Consider the following 22,812-nt stretch of genomic DNA (forward strand, 5'->3'; position numbering starts at 1 on the left):
AAAGGCGGAGTCCACGATGTTTGAAAAACGCGTTGGAAAAGGAGACGGGCCGACTACCAAAACACACTTATAGCCAATCAAATCAAATCAAATGCCGGTTTGCGTATGTGTGGGGCGGGTCTATCAACAGAAGGTCCAGATTCTATTGGGGTAGGGGCGTGTTTGTTTAGGTGATTTCAAATATCAACATTGGCTTTCAAACATCATGGACTCCGCCTTTAAGTCTTCATCAGAAATATCATTCAGGTACCTTTAGGATACTCATCTAGCTACAAACTGTGACTGACGATTTCTTATTTTGGATGATTTTTTATTTTATGTTCATTAGGGCTGATAAGGTGTGAATTGGGAAGCATTAACTGTGTCATCTGTTTTGCATAAACTTCACTTCATGCAAAAGAAGTACATGTGAAATAAGAAGCAATTTTACAAAAAAAACTTTGACTTATAAGGCAGATAATATAATTTGTAGTTAAAAATGAATTGAAAATGTAACATAGAAGCATTTTATTAACATGACCTTACTGTAAATACACTCAACAGGACAAGTTACACTTGTTACACCAGACAAACATGTTTTTGACACGTCTTTTAAAATAAGAATAAGGAAACAACTCTTAAACTAAGAGAAACTAAAACGTAATTGCCATTTAGGTTTGTACACGTCTCTCTATCTGTGTGTTTGTGAAAAATGGCAGAAGCCAGTATTTTATGGGCTCAGGATCAGTTTACTTGCCCAATATGTCTGGATCTACTGAATAAGCCAGTGACCATTCCCTGTGGACACAGTTACTGTATGGACTGCATTACAGACTGCTGGGATCAGGATGATCAGAAGCGAATCTACAGCTGCCCTCAGTGCAGACAAACCTTCACACCAAGACCTGTTTTAGGTAAGAATGTGGTGTTTGCTGAAATGGTGGAGAAACTGAAGAAGACAAAACTTCAATCTGCTCCTGACTCTGCTCATTGTTACACTGGACCTGGAGATGTGGTGTGTGACATCTGTACTGAGAGAAAACTAAAAGCAGTCAAGTCCTGTCTAGTGTGTCTGAACTCTTACTGTCAAAATCACATCAACCAACATGAGAATTTCTTTAAAGATAAAAACCACAAACTGATCGATGCCACTGGACGACTACAAGAAATGATCTGCAAAAAACACAAAAAACATCTAGAAATCTACTGCCGTACTGACCAACAATGCATTTGCTATCCGTGTACGATGGACGTTCACAAAAATCACAACACTGTGACAGTTGTGGCAGAGAGGACAGAGAAACAGGTGTGAACTCACACAGATTAAATTAAACTGGCAGTTATTGTTTGATATTGGGTTCCTATTATTATTTCTGTAATGATTTTGTTACATGCATGTTTATGTAATATTGCTGTTCATAGTTATTTGACCTTTTCCACAGACACTTTTGATGGAGACACAAAGAAATTTAAAGCAGAGAATTCAAGAGAGCAAGAAGAAGCTTCAGGAGTTGAGACAGACTGTGGACTCTCATAAGGTGAGTTTTAAACACAGATGAGAAAAACATCTGCTGGATGAGAAGTTTGCTGTTGGAGAGGACGCTGGCGCTGTTTGTTTGCCGCTTCCCCATCACGGATTTTAACATTTTAAATTAACATTTTACATACTGTGCACTTTTATCTTTTGATCTCAATTCAAAAGATTATTAGAATAGTTTTAAAACCTCTTAAAAAAACCTTGCAACTTGCCTACCGTTTGCTGTCATCGCTTCCAGTGCCGGAGGATCATCTCTGTCCCGCTGTTTGTGAGCCAACATCTTGCAATATCAAGTTACTAGTGTTTCTACTGACTGGTGTGCTTAGGCTGCCTGAAATTGCCGGAGGATTGGCCGCACTTAACAACGGGCTAATGTCACAAGCGTCCGGCATGATATTGAAATATTCCACCTCTCAACTGCTGAGTCTCAATAGGATCACTGCTCCACCTTGTATTACAACCATTAGACAGCTTGGACTACTACGTCGACCATGTTAGATCCACAGAAGTACACGGAGAAAGTTTGTTTATTCCTCGAGTGACACCATAAACATTCCCTCCATCTGCTCTTTACCTGCACGTGTCGCATCCTTGCGACGTCATCAGTACACTGTCGGATCTGGAATACCTAGGCTGCATCCGAAAACTCAAGGCAGTGACTCGTTGCCTCGCTGCCTCATGAGGCAATGACTTCGGAGGCATAAAGGCAGCCCAGAGAAAGTCTTTCGGACACACATCAAAGGCAGCTTGTTTGAAATATAAAGAGATCGCCTTTGTGATAACTAATCACATGTTTGAAAACTACAATACTAATTTCTCGCTAGAAATGCAAATTTAAAGGTGTAAAAAGTTTAAATCTACCTTTATTTACACTAAATTTGTGCTCCAGTCGCTACCTTGGCCACCATTTTATTTTTTCGAACTCGACCAGGCTCGACCAATCACATTCTTATTGTACGCCCACACATAGGTATCTCAGGAGACAGGAAGTAAACCTAACACTGAATACCGACATGCCTTGATGCCTTCCTGCCTTGGAAAGCTGCCTCAGAAGGCAGCAATTTAGAGTTTTCGGACGCAGCCGTAGTTGCCCTCTATCCCTCCCCCACCCTCTGAGAGCCTCTAGTGCTGGGAGTGGATCACAGTGTATTACGAAGTTTACAGAGACTTCCAGAGACTTCAGCTCTCTCCTGCTACTATGGAATTATTTCATTCACAATCTCTTACCAAAAAATCCTTTCTCATCCATGATCACATTTTGGATAAAAAAATAGATTTCATGTGTTTAGTTTGTAGCGATTCAGCGGGAGGAGGGGAATAACGTTATTTGAAACACTATGAACCTCCGACCAAAACGCTACGGCAGGGGTCGGCAACAGGCGGCCCGCGGGCCAAAAGTGGCCCGCCAGCAATATTTTCTGGCCCGCCGGATTAATTTGAAGTCCGTTTTTTAATTTTTTTTTTAATCAGACTTTTTTATTTTACAATAACAGTTTACAAAAATGGCCCCGTGTATCATTCCTTCATTCGTTTTTTCAAATCAAAACCAAAAAGAAAATAAAGAAAAACGACTTGTTTTTCTATTATTTATTTCCTGAACTAAAATCAAACGACTCGTTTTCTGAATGTGCGCTCAGATCAAAAATAAAAAAATGAATGAAAACGGGTTCGGACAAATTTTAATTGAACACCTTAGCAGACATATACCAATTAAATTAATTTAAACAGATCAGGTACTAACAGATTACATTTTAATAAGGGTTTTAATAAGGGTTTGAATAGCAACCATGCTTTCCTGTAAGTCTCATTCGCTTACAGTCCGACTTTTGAACTTTTTTCATTATTATTTATTCGCGTATAACACACTGACAAATAGCAAGAATGTCCTGAAAAAAATGCGTATAATATATCTTAACGGGCCGCTTTTTCTCCTTCTCTTTCTCTACCAGCGCATCCGCGATCATAACTGTCATTAGAGTTTGAGCATACTTCTAAAACACAATCGATCAAATAATTGCAGAGTTATGACTTCATGAATCATTTGCAAATTTACCTCGTAAATCATGTCAATTCATCACGCGTGAAGACGTTAAACTCCGTGACATTGCAAATTACTGAAAAGTAATTGCTGGCTTTTAGAAACCACTACAAAATATGATAAAAATAAACTCTTTTACTGCAATAATATTTTAACTAATACACTTTTAAAGTAGATTTGAAAGGAATACTGTTGTTTTCTGCTACTTGAACTTGGGGTTCGAGCCCGACCTAAGGTTCGACCTGCCTTCGAAAACAGCAAGTCAAGTTCGTTTACCGTTAATTATTAAGACTAAATGGGCAGGTAAATTAGTTAAAAAAATGAAAGTAATCCGCCAAAATATGGTTTTACATGTCTATTAAAATAAAGCCATTATTAATTTTCCTAACGCATAGTTCTTTGATCTTTACCTCCGTTTAAAACGTTATAAATTTGGCAAAGGAGGATGTTCAGCAATTTGAACAGCAACTCCGCAACCAACTCGGTTTATGATGGTGAGAAATTTGAGTGAGAGGCTTTGTCCTATTTAATTTATTATTTATATTTCATTATAAATACAATGAATACAATGTTAAAATAATATTTTTATTGGCACGAACACAATTTTTGTATAACATTTAAAATTATCTGTCTCTCTTCGTTAGAGACATTTGAATGTGACGTTAAGTTTTGCGGACCCGTCAAGTCGGGAAATAAAGCGGGTGAACACAAAGTGTATGAATGTATGAATAGAACCTTGTCGGAGCTGGACAAAAACAGTCCAGCGGAGACCTCCTTAAACCTTAGGTGTGTATGTGTGTGTCCCGGATAAATATTAATAAAAAAAGGAATAGTTCAAAAGTCGGACTGTAAGAGTATTTCATGAGAGCATAAATGCCTGTAATATTACCACTATAGTACTTGATCTGTTTAAAATGATTTCATTGATATATTATGCCTATAAAGGAGTTAAATAAAAAAAATGTCTAATCCAGTAATTAATTTTTTTATCTGAGCACACAATCAGAAAACCCGTGGTGGTTAATTTTTTCATTTTTGTTTTTGGCCCGCCATCTACTGGCTAAAAAAAATATTGGCCCGCGGCCAAAGTTACTTGCCGACCCCTGCGCTACGGGGATTCCCAAGGGAATCTTAGATTTTAGCTCAAAAGGGAATACTATGTATAATTAACTGTAATTAACTATACAAGTTCCTGAGCTTGCTTGACTGCCTTGGTCTTCAGCAACATGTTAAGGCTCCCACACACACCATTGGCCACACCCTAGATCTGGTCATTACTGACGCCCCTATAAACAATCTGGAGATAAATGACCTGGGTGTATCTGACCACAAGTTGGTCTCTATGGTCTTTTCTTGTATGCTGCCAACAAACAGACCCAAACACCAAATATCATTCAGGAACTGGCAACAAATGGATCCAACCTCTATCATTGAAGACCTTCAACAAATCAGCTGCCCAGCCTCTGCAACTGTAGATGAACTGATAACATACCACAATACAGCTCTGAGTAGTGTCTTTGACCTCCATGCCCCTATCAGGACACGAGAAGTCAACTTTAAACATTCTGCTCCCTGGTTCACACAGGAATTACGGAAAATGAAACTGAGGGCTGTATCCTTGAACGCTGCTGTAAACAGTCTATTTTAACTGTCCACAAGCTTGCATTCCGTGATCATCAAAAGACTTATTTTAAGTCTTTGAAAGATGCACGCTCTTAATTCTACTCCAATCTTATAAATAAAAACTCTGGAAACTCAAAGCAGCTTTTTTCCACGATAAACCATCTTCTGAAACCTCAAACATCCTCATCCATTGACCCCACAGAGGAGCGATGCAATAGCTTTATGGACTTTTTTAGATCCAAAGTTAATAACATACGCTGTTCAGTATCTTGCTCTTCTCTCTTGTCTCCTTTGGTTTTAAACTCTTCACCAATGAGATTTCCATCCCTCTCAGACTTCGCTGAGGTTCAGCAGAGTAACATTGAGGAAACCTTAAGAAAAATGAAGTCATCTACCTGCTCTCTAGATCCCATTCCAACTGATCCCAACATAACAACCTTTTTGAGATATTTCAATCAGGCTTCCGCTCAGCCCACAGTACTGAAACAGCTTTACTCCGGGTGCCATCACCCTCCACTCTATGCTGAGCCACCTCGAACAACCAGGCAGCTATGTAAGAGTGCTCTTCATAGATTTTAGATCAGCATTTAATACAATAATCCTGGATATTTAATGGAAAAGCTATTGCGCTTAAACTTTCCTCCCTCCACCTGTGCTTGGATCAAAGTGAGACTTGGTCACCACCTCTCCTCTCCCCTCACACTCAGCACTGGATCCCCCCAAGGATGTGTGTTGAGCCCACTCTTGTACACACTATATACATTTGATTGCTCCCCCTCCCACCCTTCTAATCTCATCATAAAAATTGTGGATGACACCACGGTGGTCGGTCTCATTTCAGGAAGAGATGAAACAGCAAATGTCAACATGGTGTTCATCTAACAACCTACAATTGAATACATCAAAAACCAAAGAAATCATCATAGACTTCAGACGGAACAGCACTACTCACGCACCACTCTACCTGAATGGCGTCTGTGTGGAAAGGGTTTTCTCCTTTAAATTTCTAGGAACACACATCTCTGAAGATTTGTCTTGGTCCACCAATACTAAAGCAATAACCAAAAAAGCCCAGCAACGATTATATTTCCTGAGGATCCTCAGGAAAAATAACCTTGAACAGAAGCTGCTGGAGTCTGTTTACCGGTCAACCATTGAAAGTTTACTTACCTTTTGCATTACAGTATGGTATGCGAGATGTTCTGTGGCGAACAGGAAGGCACTGCAGAGGATCATAGGCACAGCCCAAAAAATCCTATGCTGTCCCCTGCCCTCCCTGGAGGAGCTTGCAAATTCCCGCTGTGTCAATAGAACCAAATCTATACTCAAGGACATTGCTCATCCTGCTCATCACTTGTTTAATCTGGTTCCCTCCGGTAGGCGCGACAGGTCATTGACAGCATGAACAACCAGACTAACCAACAGTTTTTTTCCCTGGGCTATATGCTCTGTGATCAAACAATTATCCTGTGCTAAAGGGCCTTCTCCTACCACAACTCACCCCCCATCGTAACCTTTTGCACTTTGTACAATTGTAAGCCTTTGTAATGATGGTTGCTGCTATTTTATCTATTAATGTGACTGGGAGGGAGCGAGTATGAGTTTGTATTGTTTGGGAGGGATGAGGAGGGATTGTTGATTGTTGATTTTGTTGTCTGTCAGATAATTTATTAATTTATATTTATTAGCTATTTTTTATTATTATTATCTTTTAAGTATGGATCTAGAGAGTGGCACTTTGAATTTCGTTGTTTTAATACACTGTATTTTTACAATGACAATAAACTTGAACTTGGTAAATGACCTTTTGATGGCAGCTGATTCAGGATCACCATCACTGCTCATTGTTCTCGACCTAACAGCGGCCTTTGACACCGTAGACCATAACATCCTCCTGGGCCACCTCCAAGACACCGCAGGGTATCAGGCACAGCATTACAGTGGTTCCAGTTCTATCTTTCTGGCAGGACTGAAAGTGTTATTCTGGGAGGGTGCAAATCCAGACTGCTCCCTGTCACATGTGGTGTTCCACAGGGGTTGGTCCCATTTTATTCTTCCTCTACATGCTTCCTCTCGGTCGTGTCATCAGCAGACATGGAATGTCCTTTTACTGCTATGCTGATGACACGCAACTTTACATTAAAACTGCCCCAAGTCCCTCCATAGCCTTGTCAAGACTCCTCCAGCTAAATTCCAGTAAAACAGGGGCACTACTTGTTGGTACTTCACACCAGATCCGCTTCGCCAATATCCCAGTTCACTTTTGATGGCCAGATTACAAACCTAGGTGTCAGGTTTGATCCACAACTAACCTTTAATGACCACGTAAAATACATCTGTAAGACTTCTTTTTATCACCTTTGTAACATTGCAAAACTCCGTCCCCTTTTAACCCGTCCAGATGCAGAGAAACATGTCCATGCCTTTATCTCCTCAAGGATGGACTATTGCAATGGACTTCTCACAGGGATAGTGATGGAAATTTTCGTTCATTTAGGTGACTCGTTCATTTTCAGTTCGTTCACCAAAATGATTCGTTCAGACTCGTTCACTGATTCGTTCAGTGACCATTTCTTAATTTTACATAAATACGCCAATAGGTGGCGAAGATGTGTGTCATTATGTGTTATAAGACAATGAAAGACTTGCAAAAACTCATTAGTTTTTAATAAAGCTCAAATTGTGAAATACTAAGCATAATTTTATCAAGCTACAGAATATATTAAGACACACGTACATTTATAGTACATCTAATCTGGATTTGTTGTAAATAAAGACTCCCGTGCATGCCTCCTCTGGTTCAGTCAGTCATCAGATCCTCGTTCACGAATCATATGATTTCGGAATCATTCAGACGCAGATGACTGATTTAAGTTCTGTGAAAGGGTGGATTAAACTATATAGATATAAAACTATATTGAACAGAAATACCAAAATTTTCAACAGTAATTACCTTGATTATCATTTGTATTAAGGTAAATAGTCCGCCTAAACATGGTTACTATAACTTTACTAAAATAAAACCACATGATTCTTTCACAATATTGTTTACGTTGCTCTCGCTTTCTATACGATCCCTCTCATTCATCTCATTCATTAGGTTGTAACTTGTACCAGTCATTCAGTTTGTTTAAGAACGCTATCCCTGTCTCTATCTATCGTTCTTTCATAATAAAAACAGCGGCTCGGTCAGAGAAGGGCTTATTCATTCAGTACGTTGAGCCAATCATATGCGCGGCCACAGCTTATACTCGATTGCCATTGGCTCGTAGTTTTGTCACTCTTTGAAAGCCGCGCTTCATTTGTCCGTGCTCTTCAAGAAGGGAGGGAAATTTCAGTGAACGAGAAATATGAGTTAATGGATGGCGTGAACGAGAACGATTCGTTCACCTAAAAGATTTGTTCAAAAAGAATGATTCGTTCACGAACGTAACATCACTACACAGGGATTTCTGGCAGGAACATCCAAAAGCTGCAATACATTAAGAACAGTGCTGCTAGAGTCCTTATGAGAGTCCATAAATATGAACACATAAACCCTATCCTATACTCACTCCACTGGCTTCCTGTTTCATCCCGGATCGATTACAAAATTCTCCTGCTCACACATCAGTGCATCACTGGACAAGCACCACCATATCTACAAGAGCTTATCACTCTGAAATCCTCTACTCGTACCCTCAGATCATCTGGGTGCCAGCTTCTTCAGACTCCCACCACTAGGCTTCGAACCATGGGGGACAGAGCTTTCTGCTCAGCTGCGCCTCAGCTTTGGAACAACCTCCCCATTGAACTGAGAGCAGTACAGAACCTCGACTCTTTTAAAGCAGATCTGAAGACCTATCTATTTAAAAAGGCTTTTATATGTTGATTATTCTATTATTTGCATTGTGGTTCTTATTTTTAATTGTATATCTTAATTGTTGCACTTTATTTGCATTGTCGTATATATTTTTAATTGTAGCACTTTGAGATTCTTGGGAATGAAAAGTGCTTTATAAATAAAATCTATTATTATTATTATTATTATAAGTTTCAGACCCAGTGATGAATGAAGTGTTTGATGAGTTTTAGTCTGACTGAAGTTCACTGTGAGTATCAGGCTGTGTGAGACTAGCCTGGCCCAACCAGACTCTCGTACATTCATTTCATTTGTACAGAGAGTCTGGCCACGCTCCATTGCAAAGCATTACTTCCGTTAAGGAGGTAACCATAACCAATTGCTAACGTTTGGTCGTGACGTATATCATGCACCGAAACTGGCGGGAAACAACAAGTAAGAATAATCAGACAAACAAAACTTAGCAAACCTGGTTCTTGCTTTGGCTTTAACTTCTGTATATTTGGCAGTTTTGCAACAAAGGACTGAATAGATTTTCTCACGTCTTTCTCGGCTCAAACTGACGCACGACCTCATCGTCATCATTCTTAGCCACCCCCATTTCTTCGCTGATTGGTCCTGCAGATTTTTGCAGGAGAAAACGAAACTCTACAGAGCAGTCCCAGACGTAGTACTGAAGCGAAATGAAAATTAAGCAGAAGCACGTAGAAGGGCGGAGCCAGGCTAGTGTGAGACAGCAGTAGGATCTGATTGTAATGTTTGTCCTAACAGCGCTCTGCACAGACAGCACTGGAGGACAGTGAGAGGATCTTTACTGAACTGATCCGATCCATTGAGAGAAGACGAACTGAGGTGACACAACTGATCAGAGATCAGAAAAAGACTGCGGTGAGTCAAGCTGAAGGAGTCATGAAGCGTCTGGAGGAGGAGATTGATGATCTGAAGAGGAGAGACGCTGAACTGAAGCAGTTTTCACATACAGACGATGACATTCATTTCCTGCAGGTAACAGATCTGATAAACAGGACATTGATCATTTTGCAATACTTGATCTTTAATAAGCTTATAGTTAGAGAAATTTTAACCTAATGGTTACACAATTTAAAAGCATTTTGAATTACATTTTATGTTCAAAGTAGTGTGTGTCTTGGAGATTAACATTGTAATTGAATAAAGCAAAGATTCTGTCTTTAGAGACGATGACAAAAACAAGATAATAAGAGATTTTAATTTGAGATGAGCAAATAACAAGCTAGTAAACATAATTATTGTATTATTTTATGTGTTTTTGTCCTGCAGAGTTTCAAGTCTTTCTCTGTGACTTCTGGATCTTCAGATGTTTCCAGCATTACTCTCAGTTCTCTTCTCACTTTTGATGATTTGGGAAAATCTGTTTCTAAACTCAGAGATAAACTGGAGGATTTGTGTAAAGACGAGATTAAATGTATATCTGACAGAGGTAAAGTAACAGACATGCATGTTAGCAGTGAGTTTTTATCTATGTTGTGTTTTTACATAGAAATGACTCTATCTCTGTCTGTTTATTTCTATAGTAAAATCCCCTGAAATTATTTACAAAGAACCCAGAACTAGAGAGGATTTCCTACAATGTAAGTTAGTAAAGCCATCAAACACACACACGCACGCACGCACGCACGCACGCACGCACGCACGCACGCACACACACACACACACACACACACACACACACACACACACACACACACACACACACACACATCCACTACATCTTAATTTTGAACAACTTAACAAAGTATCAAAGGAGTATATGACATACAGTAGAGATGAGTTACAAACATCTCCCAGACCAACTGCTGTGTTTCTCTTTTTCTTTTTGTTCTACATCAATGGGTTATCATGGTAAGGAAAAAATGAGACAAATTGATGTCTGTCCTCAAAGGAGAGATGATCAATAACATGTTCCCCTTAACCTGTGTTTAGTTTTCTGTGTGTAAAAATATGATCATATACACATTGTACCTATTTGCATATTACAAAAAAAGGTGAGCTATTTGTGCACATTGCTATTCCAGGTGTAAGGCAGATGTTATTGTTCTTCCTAGCTGGTAGTTGTGTATTGTTTTCATAATATTCAGTACACAACTTGCTACACATACAGGAAAATCCCTTGCACCAAAAGGCTGGCAGGACATTATTAAAAAAACAAAAAGCAGGATGTTGTCACATCAATGTTATTATTTTATTGCTGAATGCTTATTTTATTTTTTATCAGATTCCATTCTGCTGTCTCTGGATCCAAACACAGTGAATAAAAATCTCCAGCTGTCTGAGAAAAACACTGTGGCTACTCGCAATAAAACAGTCCAGCCGTATCCTGATCATCCAGACAGATTTAGTGATTTAAGTGAAGTTTTGTGTAGAGAGAGTTTGTGTGGACGCTGTTACTGGGAGGTTGAGAGGAGTGGTAATGTGTATATATCAGTGTCATATAAGAGCATCAGCAGGAAGGGATCAGGTAATGAGTGTATGTTTGGATGTAATGATCAGTCCTGGAGTTTGTACTGCAGTGACTCCTTCTGCTACTTCATTCACAATAATAAAGAGACTGATCTCCCTGTAGTGTTGAGCTCTTGTAGAATAGGAGTGTATGTGGATCACAGTACAGGATCTCTGTCCTTCTACAGCGTCTCTGATACAATAACCCTCATACACAGAGTCAATACCACATTCACTAAACCACTTTATCCTGGATTTTGGATCAGTTCAAACTCAACCATGAAACTCTGCGATCTGACAAGATAGATTTTAAAGATAATAGTGTTTTATCACAACTTTGACCTACATGATTATTTAGTAACAGCGAAATGTTAGAAGTCTTTTATTGTCTCATGAAAAATATAATTGAAACATTTGAACACAACTCTTATCACTGCATGCAATTTATTTCTATAATCTAAAAATGCTGGGTCACATATTAACATTTTCTAGATGATTTTAAACCAATGGTTGAGTTTGTCCATACAGTATATAACTCAACCATGGGTTAAAAATAATTCAGTATTTTTAGATGGATTTAATAATAGTTGGTACAAGAGTGAAGCAACAGTGAATGTGAAACAATTCATTTTTACAAAGTTTTTTTGGTTGTTGGATGAAGCAACATAGTTTGTGTTTGTTCTGATTTGATTTTGTTACTGATTTCTTTCATGGATATTTTAAGTATGTATTTGATTCTGATTCTTTTTTCTTCTTTGTTAGATTGTTTATCTGCTTTTAAACAGATTGTGTGCCACGTTGTATAGCTGTCATCATTCTGTAATTTATGGTTTGAAACTATTTTTCACATAAAAGAGAAAAATCTTTGTATTTATTTCAACTTAACATGCTTGAAATATCTTGTGCCCTCTCATCTGGTATGCATCTTCTGACATGTAGTTGTGTATTAATTTATTTCTTACTTATTTTGCTTTCCTCATGTTAAGCATCTGTCATGATCCTGCCTGTCTGTCATAGTTATTCATAGTTTTTCATGATCATGTTGCAGGATTGTGGCGGTACCCATGTTTTGTGTTGTAGCACATGATCTTTTGTTTGGGTAGTGTGCTGCAGTGTCTTGTCTCTGCCCCCTTGTTTCCTGGTTAATTACTCATTATTGGTTAACTCCCCTCACCTGTCTTTCCCTCGTTGTCTTGTTTAGTTTTCTTATTTAAGGCCCCAGTGTGTCTTGTCCTGTGCTGAATCGTTTTGTATCAATTGGATGTTTGGTGTCTTTGACATAGTCAAATTAAGTCAAGTCAGTCCTGTGAAGTTTTGTCTTAGTGTGTCATCTAGTCTTAGTCTTGTGAATGTTTTATCTTTTGCCCCCACGTGGGCTCTTTTGTTAATAAACCCTTTTGAGTTACCTTCCCTGCACTTGGGTCTCGTTCCTCTCCATGAGAGTCATGACAGCATCAAACAAGATCAGATAAAACAGATAAAAACCAACTAGTTAATAAATGTTTTCTATTATTATTATTTGTCCATCATCCCTATATTTCCTGCCACATATTATCAGGGTTTAAAAGTGTTATGAAATGAATGTCAGAAAAGTACTGAAAGCACAGAATAAAGAGACTTTCTGTTTGAATATGATTTCCCTACCACATTAAATAAACTATTTGTTTTCACTGGTTCATTTCTGTAGTGAACCACAAGACTGCTTTGATAGCCCAATCCGGCGTTGACAGGTTTGAAATTTGGTGGCTTTATTTTTAATATCAGTGAATTAAGCCAAACCATAGAGAAGCTTTATAAACAGTTTTTGTGTCCTCCAGCATCTTTTCCATGCAAGTGCAACAAAATATTCTCTGATGCTGGTGAAATATATTATAATTATTATAAAATTATATTTCTGTATTAAAAGCACAACATTTAATGAATACTCTCTTCCACACTGCCCAAGCCCTATCCAGTTTCCCTCTGCCACATTATACATATGAAGAGTTTAGTTCTAAAACACAATAAATCCATTTTGATAAATTTCGGTAAAAACGTGTTTTCTATACCAAAAAGTGACAAGATGAAAACCACTATTTTCTGTTACAAACGTTCACATAGCATCTTTAGGTTATAAAAACATAAAAAATTCAAATCCATAACTTGATTTTCAAAGATTTATTATAAAAACAGATTATTTTTTCCACAACATGCAATAAATCCATGACAAGTTTTTATTCAAAATGCTATAAATCTATTTAATCAATGTATAAATGTGCATTCATCTTTGCCATGTTATATTCATTTAGTTGACTAGTTGTACACACTAATTAAAATAATAAACATTAATGTCATTAATCAAAACACTTACTTTGTCATATTAGGAACACTGTCATTGCTACGGTTATACTTGACGTCGTCTCTTTACATTTTTCACAGCGATCAGCTGTTAAATGTTTTGGTCCTGCTCGATTTTCATTGACTTTGAGTAAAATTATGGAAAGTTTTTCATAAGATCCCCTGGGGTCAATGTGTTATCATGACAGAAACTTGATGCTGTCGGCCCGGGCAAACAAGCACCTGTCTCCCGAATGCCTCTTGCGTAAATTATTAGATGTTGATGGCTTACGTTTCTTTCCTGTCACAGAAAACCATCACAGGTTTATCAATCCTATTAAAGTATTATTTTGCTTTTGTTTGTTTGTTGATCACGAAGTACAAAGTAGATGAGGAAAACTAGGATTCCGTGTCCGCGCCGCCATTGTTTGTTTACATTGCGTGGAATTGGATTTTGCGTAAAATTAAAAAAATACTTTTTAATACTGACCTGATATAATACTGATTCTGGCAGTAACTCATTTTTTTTCAAAAATGCCTTTTTTTTGCGTTTTGGAACCAAACTTCATATACCAACACCTTTTTAAAATACATAAATGTCCAGCCCACCAAGTCCAGCTAGTAAGTTGCAGAGTGCTGCTCCTACAGCTAAATATTCACAAACACACAAATCTCATGCTCAGTGTTTTATTATCAATGTGAACACATGTAATTCATCAGTATCTGCGAAATTCACCTAACCCATAAAAGGGTTTGAATGAAACCATGAACAGTGTCAAAGCTCTGACCGCCTAATGGGGTGGTAACATTAGCCTACTTGCATTTTATGGTTGTAAGCTTTGTTGCATTACATTTACTTCACCAGCAGACGGTGCTGCGCATTTTCTTTTTGAATTGAGTAATAAACCATTTTCGAAAGCAACAATGCTTCAAAACACTTCATTTGGCCATCATTATACGCACACGTCTTCCTCTGCTTTTGCCATCTACGCGCGCTAAAGCCACATCTTGCAACCCAGCATCTCCATCGTCTCGCGAGACTTTCGAACAAGTCATATAAACTTTTTATGAACTTCACATACAAAAAAACACAACAAATATCTGAACAAACCGATTCATCTGATTGTGAGCGGGACTGTTACCTGCAGTTGTAGGGTTTCTTCAGTTCAATGCAAGCTTTTAAAAAGTATTGTTTTATAAAGGTTTTGCTTAAACAACGCTGGTGGCCAAATGACAGATTTTCTAACACTAAAGTAAAAGTACAGCTGATATGTTAACTCACCCACAGGCTGATAACTTGTTAATGTCTAACATACACGTCAGTGACACTTAATATGAATCATCCTAAACATTGTATTGGTTTAAGAATTTAAGATGTTATAATAATGTTTGTAATTAAAATCCAGACTGATCTCACAAGAATTTGTATGTATTTTACGAGTTGGGAAATTTGTATGAATTTGTAAGAAAGTGAATTGTACAAAAACACGATTATCTTAAAAAAAAGGGGCATGGGCAAAAGCAAATCATCCAAAAATTTACAAATGTGGTTGTACAAATAAATATAAATTAGTCACTTGTAAAATATGGAGGAATTGCTGTAAGATAGCGTTGTCAAATCAATGAATTAACTAGTTTTGAATGTTATGTATATTATCTTGATGGGCCTCATTATCATAATGGGCGGTCCTATTTCTGTCAGGTCCGTCTATTGGCTGAGATGCTGGTAGTGGTGCACAGCTTCATTCTGAAGTTTGTAGTCTTCTTAATATGAAATATCATTTTATTGTGATCAATGTTGATGATGGAGGAGCCCAACTGAATCATCCACTATTGTTTATTACAGAAAGGCAAAATTAACTCTTTCACCGCCAGCATTTTTTTAAAAAGTTGCCAGCCAGCGCCAGCGTTTTTCATGATTTTCACAAAAGTTTAATGCCTTCCAGAAAATGTTCTTCTTTAAATATATAAACATACAATATACCAAATGAAAGAACAGACCCTCTGCTTTCAAAAAAAAAAAAAAAAACGCTTCATCCTACCTTCAGTAGTTCTTTTGTAATCAGCTTTTGAATATGAGTAGGTTTCTGCAAAAACGCCACCTGGTGGATAATAGCGGTATTGCGGAAAGACAGAAATACTCGTTATTGGCGGGGAAGCGTTTTCTATTGAAACGGTGAAAGAGTTAAGCTTTTGTTTAGACCAGGGTGAAAATTATATGATAACCTAATTTCTAGATGTGCACTAGCTACAAATGTGTTTTGTCATCTGTGTAATTTATTGAGTAACTGTCATGAGTTGATGTCCCTTTAAGGGAAAGGGCTGAGAAGTAAAAAGGGGGTGTTGTCACTGACTCGGGAAGTGTTCTTGGTTCATGTTACGAGAAGAAACCGTTGAAAGACTGTAATGTTTTTTTCATGCAAACGACATTGAGTCTGATGCCAAGAAACGATCAGTGTTACTGAGTGTTTGTGGTGCAAAAACATATTCCACCTTGTGGTCAGTACTGGCCCCGACGCATCCGTCGGATGTGACTTATGCAAACATTGTGGCTGCTTTAAAACACCAATACAGCCCAGCGCCATCAGAGATTGTACAGCGTTTTCACTTCCATAACTGTAAGCAGAAACCCAATCAAAGTATTTCTAACTACATTGCTGAGCTTAGACGCTTGTCTGTCCACTGTGCCTTCGGGGATCAGTTAGACGCTATGCTGCGTGACAGGATTGTGTGCGGTGTGTCGGATGAGGCGCTGCAACGCCGCTTATTGGCTGAATCTACGCTTACATTTACAGAGGCAGAAGAAAAGGCTCTAGCTGCTGAAGCAGCTCTGTTAAATACTCGCCTTCTTCGTCAACAACAGCATGATTAGTTTCCTGCAGATGATCATTATACGCAGGGGCGGACTGGCCATCGGGAGTTCCGGGAGCAATCCCGAACGGCCGGTCCATTTCAGGCCGAACCGGCCGGAGGTCAAAAAGTTTTTTTTTAATGCCTGACCAGGCGCTCAGCTGCAGCGGAACACTGTGTCTGTTTCAGACCGGGCCAAACCAATTCTTCAAATCTTGAGGGGAGATAAGAGCGGCCCCTCCCAACTTGGACTGATCCTCGGTTTTCCTCACATCCGATTGGCTCAAAGGCGCCGATCAAAAGAGTTTACTTTTGGTCAGGTTTGGATTCGTGTGAATGCAACATAGACAAGACGGTAAAAATTGCGAAAAGAAGAGAAAAAAATGTGTGGGGCCTAAAACATAAAAATGTTGGCACAAGAGGCAGCTAAATGCGCCAAATTAACAGACCTTTTTCGCAGTCAAAAGGACGCTGTGGCAGGAGGTGCAGATGAGGAAGGACCAGCAGCATTGACAGGACAGGTGCACAATTAGTGATGCATCTATTATACACTGAAATCATTTATATTTGCATTTAAATATAGGCATATATAAGGGATAATGTAGAGCGGGGCGGTTGTTATGGCGAATACAACCCCGACAGGCTTATCAGGACCCCACGCAAAGCGGAGCTTGGTTGTGTTCGCTATGAGAACCGCCTCGCTCTACATTATCCCGCTTATGAAATTGATGAAATAGCCTGCGTGCGTATTTTGGCAACAGAAGTGGTGTTGTTCCCCGGTGGTTTTAACGTGTTAGCAACTCAGTAAGTTTATCAAAACAGTTTCCCAGCATCAAAATGTCTGGTAATTGCGTTTGGTTGCACTAATAATATACTAATACGTATATATGGTCACTTTATATTTGGCCATCTGCTAACGTCTTCTATTCACTCCACTATAGTACACGGATCTGGTAGCTGTGTTGAAAAACTTGATAAAGTCAACTTTTAAATATATTTTTCTCTGTCTGTGTTGCTTCACTACTGATTCTTGTCTGTATATTAGCTGTTAAGGTCACTGATGGAGAGAGACAGGTTGATGATGACTCTTGCAGTCATATTGATGAGGAGGAGGAAGGAAAGCAGAACAAGAGGAGGAGGAGAATGGAACCAGTACAAAACAGTGATGGGTCAGTGTGCAGGGCTGGGTAGGCAATCATATTACCCTGTTGGAAAAACCAGCATACCAGCAAGACCAGCATATGTTGTGTTTTGGTGCTGGTATGCTGGTGACCACCAGCTAAACCAGCATCAAACCAGCATAGACCAGCATAATTCCCATGCTGGTTTGATGCTGTTTTTTTTCAGCAGGGTAGTCATATCAATCAATCAAGGCTTTATTAAGGACACACAAATAGAAAAATACAGCACAATATTACATATTTACATATAGGATAAAATGCAATAGTTCCACTTACTAGATTATAACCTGACTAAAGCACAGATTGAATTAAAAAAAGGAATTATTATTAGTCATATTTATTACTGATGTTCTTCTCATGCATATGTAGCTGTACAATCAGTAAGCAGAGGCAGGGTCCAGCACAGGGAAAGTGGAGCCAGGGAGAGTTGAAAGTGAGTACGTACACACACAATCTCTATTTTATAGGACTGTATTGTAGTTTTTGATTATCTGAGTGGGTATGTGTGAGTAATTGTAACAATTTTATCACTCCAACTGACTGTACACATGACATGCTGGTAGGTAGCAGTATACTGTGACTTATGTGTTCGAGATTAGGTTTTGCTGACCTGGTTGTGTTTAGTGCAGTGGTGACTTGCTTATACAACCTGAGGAGGCAGGTGTTATCCTAAAAACACTACTAGAATTAAAATAACTGCAAAAAATCCTGCTCGTGCACCAAGGGCACTCGCATGAAAGGCCTCTCCATCTTAAAGTCCCGGGCTGAATTTCAGTCCCAGTACGTTCTTGATTATACGGCTCACACATCAAATCATAAGACAGCAGCACAAAATGAAAATCTAAAGTGTGACAAACCATGTTTTAGATGTGGTGGCCAGCATCCTTCACCATCCTGTAAATTCACCACAGCAGTATGCCATTATTGTAAAAAACGGGGGCACATAGCTTGTGTGTGTTTAACAAGAATCAAGCACAATGCCGGACAAAGTACAGGAAATACTAAAATGGGGCAGAGTACTAACACATGAAGAGAATGAGGAATACTCTGTTTACAGCATGAATGAAACATCAAAAAAAGAAGGACGGAAGCCTTATTTAATTACAGTTCTCCTAAATGATCAAGCACACACAATGGAAGTGGATTCAGTTGCAGCATGTTCACTGATTAGTGAGGACACTTACCGCTCATTATGGCCTGTTCAGCCTCCGGAAATGCACCAGGACAAAGGAATACTTAAACAATGGTCACAGGCAACTTTGGATGTGAAAGGGAAAGTCTTTGTGGACGTACGATACAGAGGGACACAAAACACACTTCCTTTGTTTGTCATTCAAGGGCAGGGCATTAGTCTGCTGGGACGAGACTGGTTTGAGCCACTAGGAATATCAGTGGAAGGAATACATGGCATACAGCTGCAATCAGTGGAGGAAATTTTGTTGGAATATGCAGAGGTATTTCAGGACATTGGGTCCTGTAGAGCCCCTCCAATCGCTATTGACATTGAGCCCACAGCTACCCCACGTTTCTTTAAAGCACGGCCGGTTCCCTTTGCCTTACGCCCGCAGCTAGATGAGGAGCTGGATAAATTAGTAGCCCAAGGAATTTTCAAACCGGTGCGACATGCTAGATGGGCCACGCCCATAGTGACTGTAGCAAAAAAAGATAGGGGTCTAAGAATTTGCTGTGACTGTCACTGTACTGTGAATACAGCTGTTAAACCTGATGTGTACCCCATACCCACTGCATCTGAACTTTTCTCAAAACTAGCTGGGGGAGTATTTTTCACTAAACTTGATCTGAAACAGGCTTACCAACAACTTCCATTGGACGACAAAGCAGCAGATTTGCTAACTATAAACACCCACCGTGGCCTCTTCCGACCTCGACGATTACAGTTCGGGTTGTCAACAACTGTTTCAATATTTCAAAGATTTATGGACACTCTGTTTGCTGGAATTCCAAGAGTTCAACCATACCTGGATGATATCCTGATTTCAGGTAAATCGATGGAAGACCACAATGCACAGCTGAAGGCTGTATTGAAGCGTCTTGCAGATGCTGGTCTGAGGCTGAAAAAGGAGAAAAGCATTTTTGCAGCGACCCAAGTCGAGTTTTTGGGGTTTCGAGTGGATAAGGATGGAATTAAGCCGACCCAGCCCCACAGAACAAAACAGAACTCCAGGCTTTTTGGGGGTTGTTTAACTTTTATAACTGTTTCCTCCCCAACAAAGCTACAGTCCTGGAACCCCTGCATCGCTTGCTTGATCAGTCTGCTTCGTGGCAGTGGGGAGTCGAACATGAAACAGCTTATGCTCAGGCAAAGCAGCTGCTACAGACAGATCAGGTGCTAGTGCATTATGATGAGAAAAAACCCCAGGCAGTAGTATGCAATGCCTCACCCTATGGCCTGGATGCTTTACTGTTCCACTTGGAATGTGAGAGCCAGGAAAGGCCTATCTGCTTTGCTTCCCAAACAATGTCTTCCACTGAACGGAATTATGCCTAGGTTGATAAGGAAGCTTTGGCTGTCATTTTTGCTCTTAGAAAATTTCATCAGTACCTCGCAGGGCGTCATTTTGTGATTTTTACGTACCACAAACCTTTGCTGGGCCTATTACACCACTCCAAGCCAATGCCTGCCGTTCTGTCACCACGGATGTTACGATGGAGTTTGATCCTTGGAGCATATGACTATGAGCTGTGTTACAAACCTGGAAGGGACATTGCTAATGCTGATGCCCTGTGCCGGTTACTGTTGCCTGTGACTGACGCTGTTACGTGAAGCCGGGTTGTGGTTCCTGAGTTGGCAAGAAAGGAAGTGCTTGTCATGTTACATGATGCTCATCCTGGCATTGTCCACATGAAGGGGCTCGCAAGGAGTTATGTGTGGTGGTCAGGGATGGACAAGGACATAGAGGAGACTGTCAGAGCCTGTGATATCTGTCAGAAGTCACGTCATGCACCACCTAGGGCAAAGCTGCACCCTTGGGAATGGACAACGAAAAGATGGTCCAGACTGCACATTGACTTTGCAAGCCCTTTTCAAGGTAAAATATTTCTCATAGTAGTTGATTCACATAGCAAGTGGCTAGAGGTGTCTTTGATGAGTTCCATGTCATCATCTGTTGTTATCAATACACTGAGACTTCTTTTCGCAACGCATGGGTTGCCTGACATCATTGTATCTGACAATGGAGCTGCTTTTACCTCTGCAGAGTTCAAGGAGTTTGCTGAACGTAATGGCATTCGACATGTCACCACGGCGCCATATCATCCCAGTTCGAATGGGCAGGCGGACACATGGTACAGATGACGAAGGAGTCTCTGTCTCGCATCACTAAAGGTAATTGGCAAACTCGGCTTGCTTGTTTCCTGTTGTCACAACATGTAACACCCAACTCTGCAACAGGTAAAAGTCCTGCTGAACTACTCATGAATCGGCGGTTAATCACTGCTCTGGACAGACTGCACCCTGATTATGAACGAGACATGCACCGTAGGCAGGAGTTAAATGCTGAAAAGTGCCCTGGCATTGTCAGGGAATTCAAACCAAATGACATGGTGTACATGAGGAGTTACATCAAGGGCTCCAAGTGGATGCCTGGGACTATTGTGGGCCTCATGGGTCCTCTGTCATACAAGGTCAGTGCAAATGATGTACAGATACACAGGAGACATGTGGATCAGCTACGAGAAAGAGTGGCAACCATGGCCAATTCGTCTGTGCCGGAGCCCATTGGCAGCACTGAACATCCACCAGAGGCTGTAGTATCTGAATTGCCTGAACCACAGTCACTGGCATCAAATGAGGAAGATCCTAATAATGACTTTGCTGAGAATGGAAATAATTCGGGAGTTGTGTTGGGGTCTCCTGGACCGCGGAGGTACCCTGTAAGAGAGCATTTGTAAGCGAGACTGTTGATGTTCAGTAAAAGCTCTTAACGTTTGTCTGTCTTCGTATTCATTGAAGAATCTAACAATCTGTAAATAAAAATGTGTCTGTTTACTAGGGGTGTCCTCGACTAAGGATTTACATATTCGAATCAGAATTGTCGAATCTTTCCATAGTCGACCGATAGTCGAATCATCTATGTTTGTGTGCATGGGTTGGGAGGGGGCCAGACCAGGTACAAATTGGTAACTTTTATTTTCTTTCACAAGCAGCACACATAAACAACTTTCTGTTAAAGTGACTAAAACTGTCTTTCAAGTGATGAATGAAGACAAAACTGACGATGCATTTATATATTTATTTTTTTAAGGTAAAATATATAAGGTAACATTTGTTTATTTATTCCTCATAACATTTTAAAGCCACGATCTACAGAACATCACACAAAAATACATTTTGATAACTAAACCTAAAAAAATAACAAAGGTGATTCTGCCTTGGAAACCCCGGCTACAATTAAGTGTTTTTATTTAATTTGGAGATATAGCGCGTCAAAGCAGTCACCCGACAAATGAGAAATGACAAATAATTTGTGATTGTGACTGTAAATGATAAAAAAATAATCTTTATTTACAATTAATTAAACGTTAATTTATAACATGAAAAACACTGAAATTAATGATTTTATAGACACTACGCGTTATTATTTAGCACAGAAATACCTGCTTGCTTGCTCTGACTTTGATCATCTCTGTATTCACTTTAGATTTTGAAAGTGAACACCAACCATAATATTAAATCACAAGAAAGACATTCGTGTCAGGCGGAAATAGGTTCGGTGCAGATAGTTTCCATTTCATCACCGAAATTTTAAAAAACGGCTTACCTGTTTTGTAGTTTAACTTTTGACAAGATAACCAAAATGTATGATAAATACATTTAAAAAACTTATACCCGTCGAAAAACATCTTTTTTTTAATGTTTAGTTTGATGAACTCCTAAATATGAGACGCAGCGCACCTAGCCCGTTCGGCTAAATTACATGCGCAAGCATGGCCAGCACGCAATAGCGCA

The 22,812-nt window shown here is 39.4% G+C and overlaps 1 protein-coding gene across 1 annotated transcript; it reads left to right on the forward strand.

The window, feature by feature from the left end:
• Positions 1–534: 534 nt before the first annotated feature.
• LOC129425641 (tripartite motif-containing protein 16-like) lies at positions 535–12,494 on the forward strand. Its single transcript, XM_055181729.2, has 6 exons — positions 535–1,285; positions 1,422–1,517; positions 9,790–10,023; positions 10,318–10,477; positions 10,572–10,628; positions 11,273–12,494. The coding sequence occupies exons 1-6, from the start codon at positions 692–694 to the stop codon at positions 11,800–11,802; spliced, it is 1,671 nt and encodes a 556-aa protein (XP_055037704.2). The 5' UTR covers positions 535–691; the 3' UTR covers positions 11,803–12,494.
• Positions 12,495–22,812: the final 10,318 nt, after the last annotated feature.

The sequence above is a fragment of the Misgurnus anguillicaudatus genome, chromosome 25, assembly GCF_027580225.2.
Source record: "Misgurnus anguillicaudatus chromosome 25, ASM2758022v2, whole genome shotgun sequence".
Lineage (NCBI taxonomy): Eukaryota > Metazoa > Chordata > Actinopteri > Cypriniformes > Cobitidae > Misgurnus > Misgurnus anguillicaudatus.